The sequence below is a fragment of the Gastrolobium bilobum genome, unplaced genomic scaffold (genome assembly GCF_033153095.1).
Source record: "Gastrolobium bilobum isolate Gb01-03AN ecotype WA unplaced genomic scaffold, APGP_CSIRO_Gbil_v1 utg26590, whole genome shotgun sequence".
Taxonomy (NCBI): Eukaryota; Viridiplantae; Streptophyta; class Magnoliopsida; order Fabales; family Fabaceae; genus Gastrolobium; species Gastrolobium bilobum.
Window position 1 is genome coordinate 4530 of NW_026895459.1, and position 20930 is coordinate 25459.

A 20930-nucleotide genomic window follows, 5' to 3' on the forward strand; every position below is an offset into this window, starting at 1 on the left:
TAACTTTATTCTTTTTGTTAAATTATTGAATATTAAATATAATATACACTATATAAATTAAAAATATTATTTAATATCAAAACGTGTCATAACATGTCAAAATCTAACATTTGTTTAGAATTAACATGTCGGAGTGTCGTGTCGTGTTTTGTTGAGTCCGTATCCCGAGTCGATATCGGTGCAACATAGCTAAGAACAATGGACAATTGCCTCTCAAGGTAGAACAGATTCGTCTCGAGAGCGGTGGCACTACTGATCAAGAGTCTCGATAAACACAATCGAATGCTTGGAAGATCACACAAATGATAAAACAATGTAGCAAAATTTTGGCAGAATGTCTGTAAGGGATCAAAAAATTGAATGAATTTTTAGAAGCCTTTGGTTCTATTTATAAACATTGAACGGTAACTGGAAACACATTGGTTCAGTGTCAAAATGATGCCGACGAGCGGTCGCTTCCGGTCGGTTTGGAAATGATGCCGGTGATCGCATCAGGCCGGTTGGGAAACGACAAAATATTGCGAAGGTTTGATGGAAAACCATTGGGAATGTGTTGGTGAATTAGAAATGACGTTGTGAACCATTAGGGACACATTTGGAATGTTTCAAATAAGAAAAAGGCATTTTGGACAAAAAATAAAATAATTTTTTAAATTAAGCGTTGCTAAGTAATCCTTTTTACAAAAATGGAATCCCTTCTCCTCCTCTGTTTTCTATTGGGGGCGTTTGGTAGAGGATAAATATTTTTTACTTGGGAATCACAATTTATGAAGATGTGGTGGGAAAGTGAATTTTATAAAAATATTATCAAAAAATTGTTTGGAAAGCCAAAGTATTACCAAAAATATTGGCTAAAAATTACTGATTCTATGTTTGATTGATTATAAAATATTATTGAGAATATAGGATTATAAAGATTCCCGGATAAATTTTTACTTTTCTTGTACCAAACATGAAAAGGTAATATTTCCAATCTCATGTTCCTAGTATTCTAAAATTTTCCTTCCTATCAAACAGCTCCTTGGACTTCTTAAACCCTCAATTCATACATCCCCTTCATTTCCTCTATTTCCGACTTTTTATTCATCATCCATGAAAAACACCCATGGTTTTTACAATTATATATTTTTCTCATTCTTTTTTATGTTTAGTGAGAGAAATATTCCTTTGAGGGTTAATTTGGTGTTCCCTTAAAAGTGGAGTTCAAAATATAAACATTGTTTATAGAATAATGTCTGTCTTTGATTTTTTTTTTCTCTCCAAATTCACAATATAAAAACTTCTACTGACACAACTGTAGAAGAGAATATCAATGAAGACGGGTTTAGGTTGTGTCAGTTATGTTTTGATATTCAGCATGCACAGTCAACATGTGAACCCAAAAAAATAACTTCAACATTCATCCGTTATAATATTTAGAAAAATTAAATAAATTAAATCATCAGTTACAAAAGCAGAACCCAAGTCAAAGGTCTGTTCAGAATCTCGACTCAGAGTGTCGTTTTCTACTAATATAAAGATTTTTCTCGTCTCTTATAATTTTTATTTTTATTTTTTTTAATATTTCAGCTGATTCATTATTTGATGACTATTTTGATTCGGGGTAAATCTTAATATTAAAGTTTTAAATTCCTTCTAAAAATTATACTCGAGAGAATCAAACACATGTCCTCACCTGTTCAGATTTCTAGCTCAATTTCCTAACGCCAACTGAACTACCATAATCTAATCTGGTTTCTCCTATAATTTTGCTTCGTTGTGCAATATGATAAAAATAAATAAATATATATGTAAAAAAAAAAAAAAACAAGGGTTACATGTAAATGGGGACTTGTCTGATTACTACCAAGTACTCCTTATCTATCTAAAATTTCTACTCTCTTTTGAGAAGGGTGTTTACACCCATTATTGAAGTGTAATTTGTCATAAAAATCTATAGTCTTTAATAAACTCAGGTTAGCTATGAAAGATGAAGTTAAAAATTTTCCAAATATTTGTCAGACAAGTGCTATTTCTTTTCAAAAATGCTTTTAAAAGTGGAGTGGATCCCTTATTAGTTACTTGTAGCAAAATTATCAAATAAGCTTCTATCAGACTTCAGGATTGAAAAACCGGACACAATGTGCAACTTAAATTAAAGGGTTAAAGCTGAAATGTATTTGTACATTATGTTTCACAAGTTTCTATGGTTATTTATTTATTTATTCTTGTGATACAAATACTATTAGTAATTTTCTCACCATAAACAAATCATAACTTCAGTCATAACTTCCCAGTAAATACTTCGTTTGAGGCATATCAATTAGTGATTGGTGAGAAGCAGTGAAATGCAGTATTTTTTTCTTTTCTTTCTAATTTTGATAAAAATGAAAGACTTTGATTTTTCTTTGGAACAGAGTCACTGCAAACAGAACCACTCCCAATGTTGTATATGCAGAGACCCCAACTGCCCCATTCAAATTCCCAACACAGTCTATACGCCAAGAAGACAAAACCATGAAAAATAAAAAGTAATGAGAGACAAATATTGGTCACTATTGTATTTAATGAAAGCACCAGTAAACTTAGCCGTTGCAGCATTTGTCACATTCACCTTGACTTCGGATTCCAATTAGATAGAAAAAAAAACGACCACATTTTATCATGTCCTGAAGCTGACAAATCTGACCTTGTAAATTACCTAACAATCCAACATATTTCAAGTACAGTCCATAGATTAAATATGAAACAATTTGTGTTGGTTTTATATATTAGATGAGCAGTACCAACTGAAATAATTCATACCTAACATTCATTAAATATCTCATGCTAATAAATAGTTTATTGAACCCCTTATGTTTGTCTAACCACACAAATCATCCTGAGATTCAATTTGTAAAGATGCACTATAATAGAACACTGTCATATAAGGACTTGTATGCCCAAACCACTCTCTCTATACACCAAAATGACATGAAATAGGAAAAAGGAAAAGGGAAAAAGGTAAAAGATATATTATTAACCCAGGTAAATCAAAATGAAAATATTTCTTTTATAACAAAATATTCATATGGAACCATTTAAAATGAAGCAGCATCAGCATCTCTGTGATGGTGTCGTTTTCCATGGTGGTGGTGCCGGCCATTACCAAATGTGACAGGATCAAATTTCCTTAGCCTTTCAGCTTCTTGGGGATTGATCACACACTCAGGTGGAGGGACTTTGTATCTGACTCTGTCATAACAGTAAGAGTATGTCATGTGCTTCTTCCTGAAGTTATCCATTTTGATTCTTTGTACTGGTGTTACCCCAGAAGGAACTGCCTCAGAACTTTGAGCACTGTCACATTTGGCCACATGCTCAATGGGATCAACTGCACAACCATGAAGGACAAGGTTGGAGAACTCAGCAACAAAGGGTGCATATTTGTAATTTACTCTGTATTTGCCTCCATTAGTAGCCCAATCAGATGCATCCCAAATGGTAGCATACAAAGTCATTGGCTTTGAGGGGAAATCTCCTCCCATAGATTTTGTTCGCTTGACTTCTCTAATAGGAACATTATCTACATAAAATCTGCAAAAAAGGAAAATACATAGGAAATCAATAATTAACAAAACAAAGTAAACTAGAAATAATTATCAAATTTAACATTAGAAATTAGTAAGCCACATGGTAGAACATAAAAGGATATCCAGAATAATTTCCTCATATCTCCCATATATAAGGGACACACATGAGACCCACTTGATAACTATAGTAACTAAGGTACATACTGATTATTAATTCATGAATTTGGGTAGACAAAAATAGTTTCCAAACTAATAAATTTTATTAAAATTCCAACAACTAAGAACTTATCCTGTGGGTCACATCCAAACAAGTTTTCATCTTGTGGGTTCCTCTCCAAAAGGATATGTACAATTTAAAAAGTAGGTCTGATGATATCAGGTTTTTATTCATTTTAAGTACGTAATCAATTCATAAATTGTACATAGTAATCCCATTACAAGAAAAAACCGGTTTTGATAAAACTGGGGATGTACTAAAAGGTAAAAGAAAACCAGAGAAATTTTTGAACAAAACCCCACAAATTTAGTAACAAAAGCCATCAAATTATTACTCACAGCAAGGGACTTCTGGAGTATAAAAGGCAATAATAGGACCTATAAAGAAACTTTTACTATAACAAAGAAAATGTAGGTATGTTGTATATGGTATATAAAATCAAAAGAGAACCAAATAAGGTACATGGGGTTCAGGTAGATTGCTTACATGATCTTGGAATCTGTCCAGAGAATACTGTACTGATGGAAATCCTCAGCAGGATCAAACCAGAGACCAAATCTTTCTTCTCTGCCAATGCTGGTACTTCCATTACCATAAACATTAGTCTGAATCCTCCAGTCTTTGCCTCTAATGTTTCCCAAAAACTCAAAGTCTATTTCATCATGGTTCTTCTGGAACATGTCACCGTTTGACATCTGTGGCAGAAAACATAAGGATTAAATAACTTTCCCCACCTCTTTCAAACAAACAGACAAACAGATAAACTGGCGTTTTTATTTCAGTAATTCAAACAAACAATTAAACTTCGCTGAAAAAAGGGTGAAAAAAAGGGGGGAAATAATATAAATATTCTTTTGTCTCCAATAGTGATTATGAGATTGAAGAAAATGAAACTAAAAGCTATCTGGTCTATAACTCAATTAATGAACAAAAAGAGAGAAAAAAATAATAAATAAAAAAAATGATGAAAATCTATATGGATGGCCATAATTTCATCAAACTATGCTAGAAAATGGTTATACTTGAAACAAAAATGTAAACTTTCTAATGATGATGGATCATTAAATTAATATAAATAGGATATGAAATTAAAATTAAAAAACATATATTTTGTACTTGATCATGTATTTGAACTAGTTACTCACATAAAAAGCAACCACAACTCCAGCAGTGTAATCCCCAGGCAACTTAATGGAAGCACTGAAATACCCATGTAGGTAAAGGTCATGAGAGACAAATCCAGAACCTGTAAACAAAACCCAGAAGAAAGGACAAACAAAAAATGAAAAATTATATAACCTTAAAAAGTCACCATATTTAGATTATTAAACCATAGATGATAGATGAAAACCTGTTCTCTCATCAAGTGAAAGATGAACCAAATTCCCATCCCTATGGATGACCAAATTGTTGTCCCCAAACAAAGGTGTGTAACCATCCTCAAAGGCTATGATAGGCAAGTTTGTGGATAACCCAGAAGCCAGAACAAAAAGGAAAGAACAATACATGAACAACCCTATATGACCCCCTCCCATATTTGTTTCCTTAAAGTGATTTTCAGTCCACAGATTAATCTTTCAAAGGATTTCTTGTTCTGGGTACTTGTCCTCTCTCTCTCTCTCTCTCTCTCTCTGAGTGAGTGCAGTATATATAAGAGAAAAATGAAGGAAGAGTGTTTAAGAAGAAGAGCAGAGGATGAGAGAGGGGTCTATTACTATAAACATCACTACAGCTAGAAAAGTGCTGATTGATTGTTTTATTGGTGAGTCTTGGGAATGAGTTGTGAAACTCTTTCATTTCATATATGTATACATTTTTTCTAATTTTTTTTTCTCTCTCTTGTTTTTTTAGTTTTCCAACTTTAATTAATTTTTTTGAGGCAAGTTAAATTATATGCCATATCTTACAATCTTCACTCTTTAAACCTATTATAAATTTAAGGTGAATTAGAAATAAAAATATTTAAATTTCTCTCAAAAATAATATTAAATATTCAATAGAAGCCTTTTCTTTTTTGAGTATGATTATATGATTTGTTTTTTCAGCAGTTATCTACAATAAGTTCAATACGACGTCGTTTTAGGACGGAGATCATGATATTTTTGTAATTTTAATTTATTTCAGGGTTATTACAATCTTTATAATCATAATTTTTTAATCTTTCAATTTTAAAACGATGTCGTTTTGAAAGTAAATGCAGATAACTTTCTACAGTAACTGCAGAAATATTTTTCTCATGATTATATTAACAAATTTTTTTTTACAAATTTATAAATTACACTGTGTATTACTGGTGAGGCTCTACTCAAAAGTGTTTCACTAATAAGATATAGCATAATTTATAAATAAAAAAATTTGTAAATATATTTTATTTTATTTTACTTACACAACTCTGACTCTCTTGTTGCACAATTAAACTTTTTTTCTTTCTCTCTCTTTACCTTCTTTTTCTAACGTTTCTTTTGGGAAAATGAATTAAAACTATTTTGGAAACCCTCGGTTTCATTGATTAGCAATTAAGTAAGATATGGAAAATGAGAATTGCATATGCATCCATCATAATGGTCATTTGATTTTTCTCCTTTCTTTTCATTGGGGACAAGTGTTTCAACTACACAAGGACCTGTTGACAAAAAGCTTCTGCCTATTTCTTACATGTCTCCAATTAGTTCACTTCAACCTAAAAAGTAACGTCAATCTCTTTCCATCTGTTTTAGTTTCTAGACAGGTTTAAATTTGATTTTATCCCTATGCATTTAATAATTCAAAGTTTTGACTTTTTGTTTTTTAAATTTTATAAATGACTCCATTGGAGTTATGGGCCATCAATTGCCTAGAATTTAAAAGTTATGTCCTGGTTAAGTTATCCTATCAAATACATGTAGCTCAATTGGCGGTGTAAATAGATTAGATTTTACTTTAAATAGATTAGGTTTGTATAAAAAATATTGGGTCTTTTCTTGTATATTAGCTTGTATAGTCTCCAAATTATATGTCCCCTAAGCCTGTTTAAGCTTGTTAAATATTTCACAATTAAAAGAATAATTAAAATAATATACTTTATTATTCAAAATTATTAAAATAATAATTTTATTTAAAATAAATAATATAATATAGGCGGCCTGTAGGCCCGGCATATACAAAAAAAGCATATGACTTATTTTCTAAATAGGTTTTTTAAAAATTTTAGGTCTATTCTATTTTATTATTTATAATAAGCCAAATCTAACTTAATATAAGCTAGATCATAGACCCTCGTAGGCCGGCGTAGCCCATTTACATCACTATTAGCAACACAGGCTAAATAGAATAAGAAAAAAACATATGATTGATTCCTTACCAAATATATTCTTGGAAAAAGATAAAGAGTTTTAGCTGTGATTAAGTCCAAACTCATGATTAGTCTCATAACTAGCTCAAAGAGTTGGAACTATAGAGATATCCGAGAGTCGACTAGCCTCAAAGACGTAATTGATAAAAATCACTTCAACCCAAAACCTTAAGGCATTGAATGAGACTTAATTAATTATTTTTGTATCATTTTATCTCCCTAACACACACTCTCACGCAAGGACATTTTGGACTTAAAGTGTGGATATGGCACATGCCTTTTTTTGTCTACTTTATGTCATTGCTCTAATACCATGATAAGATTCAATTCAACCTAAAATCTTAAGGTGTTGGATGAGATTTAATTAATTATATCATTTTATCTCTCTAACAGTAATTAGAGTTGATGTGGAAAAAAAAAAATCTATCCTTACACGCATTTTCTTCAATTTACAAATCCTATCTTTAAAAAGATTTTCTTTAAACCAAAAATCTCATTGACCCATAATTTATCACCTTGAAACACGAAGCGATCAGCCTTTAACTTATCTCTAAGCTTCCAAAATTACTATACCTTTTTTTTTAGTACATCAAAATTACTATAATTACAATATTCTTATAATATAAAATGCAACTTAAACAATAAAAATATATAATACCAAGTCTACTCACACAGAACCATATTCATCAAATCTCCAAGTAAACCACCAAATCTTCACAAATCATAACCACCCACTTGAGACAAATCGCATCTTAAGAGTGTTGGGTCACAACTCACAACCTTTACACACAGTTTGCAAAACTTAACAAATTAATAATCTCTATGACTATGCGGTAGAGACCACCACCACCGTCATGAACTCGATCTGTATTGCCTTCCCCTGTGCCACGAAACTCATAGAACCACCATCACTCAACCTAGAAGATGGTCATTGTGAGCCAAGTTAATGGATTCTCTGTCAATAAGTTGCTTAAAGACGTATTTTGAGTAAAAGAAATTGTATTATTACGGGGGGAAAAAATTATGCACAAGGGTAGAGTTTCTTATTGTTGTAATGATTATGAATAAGTGTCAAACTAAATATTTTTACTTTTATTGTATAAAAAATTTTCATTCACATTCACGTAAGAGTGAATGGATCTTATCATAGTGAGAAGAGAGAGAAAATATTAATAGAATATAATCGAACCCGCTCATTTTTATGTGAGAGTGACAGCAAATTTTTTTTACAGCAAAAGCAAAAATATTAAACTCAATATTTAATTATTCTACATCGATTTTTAATTTCAACCCTCTAAATATAATAAATTTTTATTTTAATCCATTCCTTTAGGGGTGTAAATGAGCTGGGTCAAGTCAAGTTTTAGCTTAAACGAGTCAAGCCTATGAAAAATATTTTGAGCTTGTCTTGGCTCATTTATAATTATAAAATGTATTTTTTCCAAACTCACATATGTCCAAATGTTGAGACTATAATTCCTTGTCAGAGAAAAAACAATTATAGAACTCTCTTAGTCCACATATAATTTACATCTTTAGACCCCTAGGTAAAGCCGTGAAAATGTGAGTGACCGAGGGGGAAAAGGAAAGATCAATAGTCAGATAACTTGTTTGTGAAACTATGACCGTGAGAGAATGTCAGTAGACAATAATAAAAAAAATAGAGTTAAAAAAGTAGGGTTACTGATTCAGTGACATAAAAATATATTATTTATTATAATAATATATCAGGTCAGCTCATGGGCTTTCAAACCAAGCCTCATTAAATCAGGTTTGGGCTTGTTTGCTAAATAATTTTTTTTAAAGCTTGAGCTCGTTCTATTTATTAAACAAGTCTTTATTATCGACGAAATTTTTCGACGAAAAAACTTCCGTTGAGATTACTGACAGAATTTTCCACGGAATCTATTTTTCGTCAAAAAATTTCGACGAAATTTAGATTCTGTCGAAATTTTTGACGGAAAATGAATTCCGTCAAAAAACTTTTGAAAAAAATAAATGAAAAAGAAAATATATTTGTGGGCTTTTCTACGAAATTCAGATTTCGTCGAAAACTTTTGAAAACATAAATGAAAAATAAAATATATTTGTGGGTTTTTCGACGGAATTCAGATTCCGACGAAAATGTTTGAAAAAAATAAATGAAAAACAAATTATATTTGTGGGCTTTTCAACGAAATTCAAATTTTGTCAAAATTTTTTGACGGAATATCAATTTCGTCGAAAACTTTTGAAAAAATAAATGAAAAAGAAATTATATTTGTGGGCTTTTCAACGAAATTTAGATTCTGTCGAAAGTTTTTGACAGAAAACGAATTCCGTCGAAAACTTTTGAAAAAATAAATTAAAAAGAAAATATATTTGTGGGTTTTTGGACGGAATTCAGATTCCGTCGAAAACTTTTGAAAAAAATAAATGAAAAAGAAATTATATTTGTGGGCTTTTCGACGAAATTCAGATTCTGCCAAAAAAATTTGACGAAAAATGAATTCCATCGAAAACTTGTGAAAAAAAATAAATGAAAAAGAAAATATATTTGTGGGTTTTTCGACGAAAATTAAATTCCGTCGAAAACCATTAAAAAATAAATTACGTTTGTGGACTTTTCGATAGAATATTTTCGACAGAATTGCGATTCTGTCGAAAACCTTTAAAAAAAATTGTAAAAGCAATTACATTTGTGGACTTTTGACGGAATTGAGATATTAATAAAAAATAAATGTAAAAGAAATGTTGAGAAAGTTACTGATTAGAGAAATATTGATAACCCTGGTGAATAATGGTGACTTATGTTGATTGTTGTTGACTTATTATTTCTACGGTGCATTAAAACATACATCGTTGAAAGAAGTATGCATGTGCATTCGTCAAAAAATAATTTAAAAAATAAATTTTATTTATGAATTAGTGATAGATATTATATTTTTCGATGTATTTATAAATTAGATTATTGATGTAATTATAACTATTATTTTATAACCAAATTGATTGACTAATATATTACCAAATTCATAATTAGTATTAGGAAGATTATTGACATTTCATTTCCTTCCTCCTCCTTTTCATTTTCCCTTTTTCACAGTATAATAGGCTTTGGTTTGAAGAAATCATATTTGTGAAATTATAGAACAACTCTAGCTCTAACAGAATTCTACTTGTCATATCAACACGGTTTAATTAAAAATGACGTAGCTTAATTAAAAATGACACAAAGTTATCTCATTTAAAATGACAAATAATTTTTCCTTTATAAATAATGGTTATGGAGGAAGTTTATATTTCCAATGACAAAGTTATGTTATGTCATTTATTAATAACACATTAACATTTATTTTTTTTATTAGTTAATAATTTTCATCTGTTTCCTGTAAATCTTTTTAAGACTTTCAAAAATTTGATTTTTTTTCATTTTAACTTAACATCTGAGAAATTAATTTTTCAAAATAAAATTAGGGTTCCATCTTGATCAACCTGGCCAGGGTTTCATCTTACACCCCTCCGCCCTTTTTAGTTTAGTGTTCTGTTGCAACTTCGGCGATTGCATCAGTCGTACAAGTAATATAGTGTAAAAGAGTGGAGTTGTCGTTTCCACGAGGATAGATTATCAAGTAATAACTTATCTATGCGATTAAAGTTAGATAAACCTTTAAATTGTAAACGAATTTAACTTTCATGCAATTAAAGTTCGCAATGACAATTCATTCTAATGTAACTGAATCTCCGATCCCTTAGTGGTTTCATTTCTTTACTTTATTCCAAGGCTCTAATCCCTTAGGGTCTTTTTCTAAAGCAAGCTTTAAGGTCCAGAATTATGCATCATAGAATTCATAAGACTATCCGTAGAACATACAAATTTTAGCAATTAACCAATCAAAATCAAGCATACAATATTCCTATTGACATGCAAAAATCTACTGCTCATTCACAATTGATCAGATCATAAACAAGACTATCAATTTAAACAAATTAATTGCATAATTGAAATACGGATAATAATTGCATCAAAGATTAAACAGCGTTCAAGAACCCATTGGTTCCATCTTGCCCTAACTACATAAAGAACTTTAGCCTTGCATGTTCATAAAAACAGAATTAAAAGATGAAAGGAAACTAAAATAGTTCATAAAAACTTAGTAGGTAATTTAAACAGTGATTCTTTAATCTTCTCTTCTTATTTTCCTTTCTGCAATCGTCTCCAGAATTGCTCATTTGCCTCTTCTTAAGTCTTTGCCTTTGTCTCAGAATCTCTATTGTCTTCTGAATCCCCTCTGAATGAGCCCTAACATGTTTTTTTTAAGAAAAAAAATTGGGCTTTTTAACTTTGGATCCGCTCGTTGAAGCGAGCTGCAAAGAGCGTTGAATGACACAGAAAGCGTACTTGCTAGACTTGCTCGCTCAAGCGAGCAAGCCAGCGAGCAAGAATTAATTTTTATTAATTCTTTATTTTTTTATCTCAATCTTTGCAACTGCCTTTGCCATCAGAATTAGTGATTTGTTACTTTAAGCCTGAAACAACATGAAAAGAGATCAAAATCTTATCTACTTGTTGGAATCTTAATATTTTTGGAATTTATTAATTAACACTATATTCTTAATCATTATTTAAACAAATTTTGATACTAAAAATATAGTGTGTTTGACACTTGTCAGCATTTTGTTAAATTCTATGGGATACTTTTTCTTAAGGTGTGTAAATACCGACAACTTTTAGCGTAGATAAAAAAAATATAAGACAAATATATATATATATATATATATATATATATATATATATATATATATATATATATATATATATATAGATTAAGAGTGTAACTTACACTGGTGTAAAATGATCCTGACCCATATATATATATATATATATATATATATATATATATATATATATATATATAAAGACTCTACAAACCTCTATATTTAAAGGGACAGAGACCTATTTAAATTCGGAATTTATAATAATAATTAATTTTGTAAAAAATTTGTTAAAATTTTAGAAAAAAAAAGATCTGAACAGGAAAACATTCTTCGCCGCAATTTTTTTATTCCGTATCCATTTGTACACAAGACAAGGAGCCTTTTAAATGTTGTGTGTGTTTTTTTTTCCTGATGTAAATACTCTGCTTATATTCCATCTTCTAACTAGGAGACAAATAATGAACATATTCTAAAAAAACATTTGATTTTCAAAAACTACTTCTAAGGGAGGAATTTATTATTCTTATTAATCAAGGGCGGAGGGAGGGGGTGCTAGGATGGGCGGCCGCCCCCCCCTCCCTAAAATTTGAAGAATTTTTTTTTACGCTAGACTTCACTTCTTCCTTCTCATCTAGTAGTGGTCTTTATTTTTACGCCATCGTTTGTTGAAGAACTTGTTTTCTCATTTGCATCACATTCCCTCATTCAGTTGGTTTATAAGTTATAGTTTCATCATGCTTCTCAAATTCAGATTCTGTTGTATCCTCATCAAGCAATCCCATTAGCAGTTCTGCACTACATTCCCCATCTTCAGCTTGCATTTCCATTTTAGAAATACAAACCTCTCTTTTGGTGGTGACCAAACAGTTTTCAATGAGCTTCACGTTTCCTACACCAGTTTCCCCTCTAGGTATTCCTCAACAGGTTTTGTTCTTCGCTATTCTCCATTCTCTTCCATCTGGGTTACTCTGATTAGAGCTCAAAATCATGAAAATCAATTCATTTTTCTAAAGGGTTGTTCTGGGTTGCTCTTGTTTTATTTTGATTTTGTTTTCTAAAATTGGTAATTTTTTTATCTAGTTTTTTCATTTTTTTTTTGTTTTACTCATGGTTCATTTTTTTGCAATAGTCCCTTTTGAATATATTTGAAATAGTCTAGATTGAGAAAGCTATTAACTTGTTCAAATTTGAGATTAAAACTAGTTGTGGAGTTGAAGTATCGCGCCTCTGTGAAAATTTAATGGAGATTAGTGAGATTCTATTTATAATTTTTGCTTCCATTTCATTTTTATGTTATGTTGTTGTAGTTAAATGTGCCTAAAATTTATTGGAGATTAGTTCTTTTGTTTTCTAAAGATCAATTCTTTTGTGCAACATTTTCGCCTCCCACCCATGAATTCCTGGCTCCGCCATTGTTATTAATATGTCATAAAATTGGAAGTTTGCAACAACCATATAATACGAATTTTAGCTCCAAGACTCAAGACTTGGTATCTTACAAATTTTCTTACATTCTATTTATAAAAATTACACTCGAGAATCATTCTTACTTGTTTTATACTCTTGTTTGAAGATCCCAACTACTTAGTATTTTTTGTGTCTTTTCAATTGCACATGTACCTTTTATGGTGTGGTTGATGAGAACTTTGATAAAAGGTATTTTGTCAAATTCTTAAGAACTAAATTTCAATAACTATTACCAAATTAATTGTGAACTGAAAATGAACATATTCAAATATTTAATCTTACTGAAAATAGAATCTATATAATAAATAAAAAGTACAATATAGGAGTAGGCTAGTCTTTTGTCAGCATTTTAAATTTTTAATTAGGAAATGAGTCTACAACTTTCATATACCATCAAACCATTATGCTCTATATATACCTCAAATGGTACGGGCAACTACAATTCAGATCGGATAGAAAATTTTCCATTTCATAGTATTTCTTCTACCAAGAATGCTGACAAGAGACATTATATTCTATCCAATTAGTTGTGGTTAATAAATTCATTCAATTTTATGAGCAACTTATATCTATGCAATATATATATATATATATATATATATATATATATATATATATACGGGAAATGATCCGTTTACAAATTTTTTTTACAAATTTTTATAAATTATACAATATTCTCCGGGAGAAGATAGTGTAAATAGTGTTCTTCCGGGAGAAGATAGTGTAATTTGTAAGAGTTTGTAAACGAAAAAGTTTGTAAATATAATCTGCCCCTATATATATAATTAAGTAAACATGTTCTTAAATGTTTACAATATGAAAAATAATTTTCTTGACTGACTACGACCCAACATTTTATCATAATTTTTTTTTTTAAAATGTAGACAACTAAAAAATCCATGTCAAGTTTTCTTTGATGTTTTGGCCGAAAGAACTTATTTTTTTCATAAACGTGAATGGTGTATCCTCTTTTTTTTATACATATGAATGATGTATCCTAAATTGGAAAAATTCAGTTGAATCAAAGCCTACTTAATTTTCCCAAACAGAATTTATGGAAGTACATGTGATTTCTTTTTTACTAGTATTAAGGACATAATTTCTAAGAGTGTTAGCTACATTTTTCTATAATTTTTTCTTAATCTGTTAATATCATTTAAAAATTAATTCAGAAGAAGGAGAATATTATTATTGGTCTTACGTTATTATCTTGATTTGCAAATTGTTAAGATAATATAAAAAATTTAAAACTTTATGGGCTTGACATAAAAAAAATTCTTTACACCAATCCACAAAAGGGATCATTGAGCAAGTCTATTATGATAATACTTAAGAAAAGAGAAAATGATAGTTAATTATAGCTCTTCTTCTGGTGAATATAGTTCTTGACATATTCCAGCCACAACACCTTGGAATAAACAATTTAAAGCTTGAAAATTAAACTTTGATGGCTTGAGAGAGAGACAAAGTACCAAAAGCTTTAATAACAAAAAGCAAGAATAAACAAATAAAAGCTATGAGAGCAGAGGAGGAAACGAACCCAATATAAGAAAAGTATGAATGATTGTGGAAAAATTAATCATATTCTGAAAACTTTTGGGACAGAAAGGAGAACAGCTTTAATAAATTCTTTATCTGTGTCATTATATCGTATGAACTTACAAAAAGGTCATAATTGGAAAAAAAAAATCATTAAAATTAAAAAGTGTGAAATGGGGCAACCGCAACCTGTAAATAGTGTAACTGATATTTTGAAGATTCAGTGTATTTATTATTTATTTTATGATAAGTGGATAAAAAATATCACATTATTTAAAAAAAGAAAATTAAATGATAGCTAAACAATTAATATTATATTTTTATCCGCATATCACAAAATAAATAACAAATGTACCTAATCTGAATACTAAAAATTTATTACAGCATGGGGCGCCGTCCCTGTTCTTGTTTATTCAATTGGAAATACTGTTAGAAATATTATTTTATCGGCAATATCACTTAATTAGTTTTCTATTTCAAAATTAATCGGGTTAACGAATATTTTAATAATATTATTATAACCCGTCTATTGTGATCACATTGAATTGAGCTTCTAGCATCTGTTGTTATTGGGCCTAGTTGGGCAGTAGTGTAGGCTTTAGTGTGACCCTGATTTTCCATGATGGGTGGACCCAGTGGACACAAACTCTTCTCTGGGTTATTAGTTAGGTCCCCTCTCTAGCCTATTTATATTTGAGCTAAGCTCCATTAGCCATCATGCTCTCATCTGCTGAAGGCTGCCAATTTCTGAATAAGCTATAGAGAGGAAAACTCTAGCATCTTATTCTCTTATTTTCAACTATTCTTCTCCAATTTTGTGATGGCCCAACAAGATACACATAATTCCAACTCTAATTTATAATCATTTGGTATTTTATAATCATGTTCATGATTCATAATTTTAGATTTAACAAATACGTCAATACCCTCGTGGGTCACACAAATCTGCTGGTTGCCCCTATCAAACTGGACTCTGTTTGGTTCGAATTTAGTACGTACATGTATTTTTTTTCTCGTATAATAAGAAACAAAAATATATAAAAAAATATATTTAACTAATAATGATGAGTCTTATTTTTTTTTCTATAAAAAAATGTAAATATTTTATAAATAAAAAGTTTAAACGGAGCAGTTAACATGCAAATTCACATAAAAGTGAGCTTCATTTTTATCAAATTGGAGGGGAGGTCGGAACAGGTGAAACAGCTTTGCCATTATCTTTGATAATCAATTATCTTTGCAATTTCAGTTTTGATAATATTTTAAAAATATTTCACTATTCCATAATGCTTTTTTGCTATTATCTTTCAAAATTGAGTAACTTAAAATTTAATCCAAGTAAACTCTCGTAGAATTGAAATATTTCTTAAGTCCACTGGGGCTTTTTTTTATGGGTTGAGTCAATGAAGAGTTAGTCAACTATTTAAGATCTCATTTCATATGATACTTGTTTTTTTTTTTTCAGTAAACAACATATGATACATGTTAATAGACCATTTATTAATGTTACCGTATGAAATAATAGAGGTTTATAACATGTTTTTATTTTACAATAAACATCACATTTTTTTGGTAGTTTAAAAATCACATTTATGTTATCAAAAAAAAAAAAATCACATTTCTTCTTAAACTTAATATGCACCAAAACAACACAAAGTCAAATTATATTGAAAGTAATTTTTTTAGAAAATATTAAAATTGTGGATCACGGATACTTGGTAGCAAGTTGTAACTTTGACACCTCTTTTTTTTTTTTTGGAAAGTTCAAATACTCGTGTGGTTTGTCTTTGAATCACTTTCTCTCATGTGGTTTTTTTTAAACATTTATCCCCTCGTACTTTTTTTCATCTAAATCCCTCCTCTTCGAATTTCTAACTAACATAATTATTCTACCCTTCTTATGAAAACACACTTCAAGCTACCTTGTGCAAGAGGTTTTAAGTTCATTCCTCCGAATAGGTTTTTCTAAAAAATCAACTGCACATTTTGACAAACATTTGAAGACTATACCCATAGAATCATGAGACGACATCACTGCATGCATTTCAACATGCATGGTACAACAAATGGCTCCAATGTTTTTGCGACAAAATACAATGTTCTTTAGACAACAATGGCTCCAATTGGGAATCTCTTCCCCTGGAGAGTGGAGGCCTGCCATTACTAAACTCTAAGTCTGTAATTGAAAGGTTCTCCCCTCTCTCTTTCAATAATCAGGAAAAGAAACTTGATTTGTCTTCTGATAAAGAGAGTTGTGTTTGAGAATTGTTAGATCCCCCTTTCAAGCTTTGAACACGCTACAAGCAGATTGAACAATATCATGTAACAAGTATCATTCTTTTCCTATCAACTCTACCAGACCAGATCTAGACAAGGTAAGCAAAACTTTTGGGCTTGGATAACAAAAACTGTTTGAATTGAAATGCACCCTTTTCATTTACAGATTGCAGCCTTAAATAAAGGCTTGACTACAAAAATCAGAATCTCCTAATAAATGTACCTTAAATAAAAAGGCTTGATTACAGATGATCAGAATTAAATAAAAGGCTTGATTACAGATGATCAGAACCTCCCAATAAAGAGCAATTACAAACTGATCAGAATCTCCTAATAATCCTAACATATTAACAGAATCTCCTAATAAAGGTGCCTTAAATAAAGGCTTGATTACAGATTGTTACAGCTTTCTTGATACGCTCCCTCAAGTTGGAGCATGGAGGTATGAAATGCCCAACTTGGACAGTAAAAATTGGAATTGTTTTCGCCCAAGTGCCTTAGTGAGGATATCCGCTGGCTAGACATCAGTTCGAATATGAGCAGTACGTATGTTTTTGGACAAAATATGCTCTCTAATAAAGTGACAATCTAATTCGATGTGTTTTGTTCGTTCATGAAAAACGGGATTCGAAGTAATGTGAAGGGCAGATTGACTATCACAGAACAATTGCATGGGACGTTGATGATGAACACCAAGAGATTGCAAAAATGATTTGAGCCATAAAAGTTCTGCTGTAGCACTTGCCATTGATCTATATTCTGCTTCGGTAGAAGAGCAAGACACAGTATGTTGTTTCTTTGTCTTCCAAGAGATAGGAGAGGAACCTAGAGTGACAAAGTAACCAGTAACAGATCGTCTAGTAATTGGACAGCTTTCCCAATCTGAGTCACAATATGTACGAAGCTGAAGATCACAATTCCTATGAAGGAGAATGCCTTGACCAGGGTTACCTTTGATATAGCGAAGGACGCGGATAACAGCATCATAATGGATCTGTTTTGGATGTTGCATGAATTGAGACAGACAGTGAACAGCGTAGCTGAGCTCCGGCCGCGTTATAGTAAGATATATAAGTCGTCCTACTAATCTTCTATAGCGTGTAGGATCAAAATATTCAGGTCCATCTGCTTTTGCTAATTGGACATTTGGCTCCTTTGGAATTCCACAGGCTTACAACCGAGTAGACCACACTCTTTGAGAATGTCGAGTGCAAATTTGCGTTGGCAAAGAAATAGACCAGAGGAGCTGCGAGCCAGTTCAATGCCGAGGAAGTATTTGAGTTTACCAAGGTCCTTGATCTTGAACCATGTGTGAAGATGATTCTTGACCTTAGTACATAGAGAAGAACTATTGCCATCTAATATGATGTCGTCCACATATATGAGAACCACAACAAAATGATCAGCAGTAGAGTATGTGAACAATGTATAGTCAGCTTTGGATTGTTGGAAACCAAAGGAAAGGAGAGAGAGACATAATTTAGCAAACCAGTTTCTGGGTGATTGTTTTAGGCCATATAAAGACTTTTGGAGCTTGCAAGCATAGCCAGGTGATCCATTAGAGAATCCAGGAGGAAAACGAATATATACCTCTTCATCTAAATCGCCATGGAGGAATGCATTTTGAACATCAAGTTGGTGAAGTTCCCAGCCCTTTGCAACAGCGACGGATAGGAAAGTGCGCACGCTAACCATCTTGGCAATTGGTGCAAATGTTTCCGTATAGTCATCACCGGCAATTTGATGGTTTCCAGCTATAACCAAACGAGCTTTGTAACGCTCAATAGTGCCGTCAGATTTGTATTTAATTTTAAATACCCATTTGCAAGGAATGACCTTTTTTCCATATGGAATTTTTGTGATTTGCCATGTCTTGTTGGATTCCAAAGCCTGTATTTCAAGTCTCATTGCTTGTTGCCATTTTGGATTGTTCATAGCTTCTTTAAATGTGGAAGGTTCTTGAGCGTTAGTGACCGCTGCAAGAAAGATTTGGTGCTTGGGAGAAAACTTATGGTTAGAAACAAAATCGGTAATATTGTAAGGCTTACCTGAGGCGACTGAAGGAGAGGTGATATGCGAAGGGTGTGTAGTAGTAGACTTGCAATGATAATCTTTGAGGTAAATAGGAGGTTGACGTTGTCTTGTTGCTCGTTGAGTGATTGGAGATGCAGGAGCCGAGGGAGCCGTTGCTTCGATGGACGGAGAGACACCAATAGAAGGTTGAGTACCTTGTGATATATCTGCAGACACTGGTGGAGGAGTGTTGTATGGAACTGGTGTGGAAGATTCGGCTGTGGGGAGCACAAGTGGTGCATCATCATGGTTCTCAATAGAAGAGGGTAGTGTCCGCTGTAGTACATGTGGTGAAGTAGAGGATTACAGTGCAAAGGGAAACGTGTTCTCATAGAAAATCACATCACGAGAAACAAAGGTGACATTGGTTTCTAAATCTAAGAGCTTCCATCCTTTCTTATGAACTGGATATCCAAGGAGTACACAACGGCGAGAATGCGAAGCAAACTTGTCCGTCGGTTGTGGCACAGTTGTAGAGTAGCACAAACACCCAATATCACGTAAATGATCATATGTTGGAGCGGTTCCATGCAGAACTTCGAATGGGCTGAGACCACCAAGAAGCTTAGTTGGGGTTTGATGTGAGTCTAACAGATGATGTTTTCTAACTTAAAAGAAGCAAGGAATTAATCATAAATGTGTGAAAATAGTCATTAAATGCAAGAAATATTGATTATTCCTTCTCAATCATGCTCTCACTCAAGTTACATGTTAAATAGCAGGAAACGCCGCAAAAAGGAGCAAAAACGGAGAAACCAAATTTCCCGCTGGCGCACGACGCGCAGAGGTTGGCGCACGGCGCGCCAAACTGGCGCACGAGGCGCGGTACCTAGAGCACGGGGCGCCAAATCGACGATTTGCTTCTGTTTCGGCCGCGCACGGCGCGCGGGAGGTGGCGCACGGCGCGCCAACCTAGCGTCCGGCGCTCGAGAGTTGGCGCACGGCGCGCGGGACTGGCGCACGACACTCCAGAGTTGGCGCCCGGGGCGCCGTTGACAGATTCAGCTTCTGTTTCTCCCAAGTTTGGGGCGCCAGGCTTGGCGCCCCGTGCGTGGGCGATATATTTTTAAGTGCGAATCAGCTAAAATAAGGCCCAATTGGGGCGCAAGTGAAAAGAGATTTTCCCAAAACCTAATAAAAGGATCAGAAACAGAAGAAGAAGGAACTCTTGGATGATCGAGAAGAGAAAACAACAAAGAAAGTGGAGATTCCTTGGAGCTTCTTGGAGATTCAAGGATTCGATCATCAAGACGGAAAAGCTTCATCTTCCTTTTCTCTTCTAGGTTTTAAATGCTATTTTCTTTTATTGTTATTTTGTCAGACATGAACATGTCTGGCTAGTTTTATCATTGTGGTAAGGGTCACAACTCTTGATGTGAACCCCTTGTACATTGGTTGAATTTTATGTTTATCTATTTTAATTGCATTTATCTTTTCTTGTTCTTCATTTTATAATTCTATTGGAACTTATCAATCTAGTAGGATTGCGAGGGTTAGGGTTTACAATAGGGATGTTGGAATTCTAATTCCTGACAAAGAATAAGATAATTGTTCATGTACGGACTAGGGATAGGCTACAAGAACCGCGAACGTTAAAGATTCATTGATTCTAAGGGTTAACTCGAAAAGGGATTTCTAAGGGATTAGGGTTTAACTACTCATATAAAAGATGATGAATTGTTCGATCAATTGAATAGGTAAATGTAAACGTAATCCAAATTGCAAGGTGGGTATCGGAAAGGTGTTTGTTTCTCTTTACCGCAATATGTTCTCAAATATT

The 20930-nt window shown here is 32.2% G+C and overlaps 1 protein-coding gene across 1 annotated transcript; it reads right to left on the reverse strand.

Moving 5' to 3' along the window:
- Positions 1-2813: 2813 nt before the first annotated feature.
- Positions 2814-5527, reverse strand: LOC133312972 (probable xyloglucan endotransglucosylase/hydrolase protein 28). The gene is made up of 4 exons (XM_061514270.1): positions 5120-5527; positions 4914-5014; positions 4255-4463; positions 2814-3555 (listed from the first exon to the last, which is right to left on the reverse strand). Exons 1-4 carry the CDS (start codon positions 5301-5303, stop codon positions 3060-3062), a joined length of 990 nt encoding a protein of 329 aa, XP_061370254.1. The 5' UTR covers positions 5304-5527; the 3' UTR covers positions 2814-3059.
- Positions 5528-20930: the final 15403 nt, after the last annotated feature.

What these genes read in the sequence shown, in the direction of transcription:
- LOC133312972 (XM_061514270.1), bottom strand. Translation starts at nt 5,303, where the DNA reads ATGGGAGGGGGTCATATAGGGTTGTTCATGTATTGTTCTTTCCTTTTT. An exon ending in TTCACTTGATGAGAGAACAG is followed by an intron (nt 5,015 to 5,119) that starts GTTTTCATCTAT and finishes TTTTGTTTACAG; the next exon opens with GTTCTGGATTTGTCTCTCAT. An exon ending in TGGACAGATTCCAAGATCAT is followed by an intron (nt 3,556 to 4,254) that starts GTAAGCAATCTA and finishes CCTTTTTTGCAG; the next exon opens with ATTTTATGTAGATAATGTTC.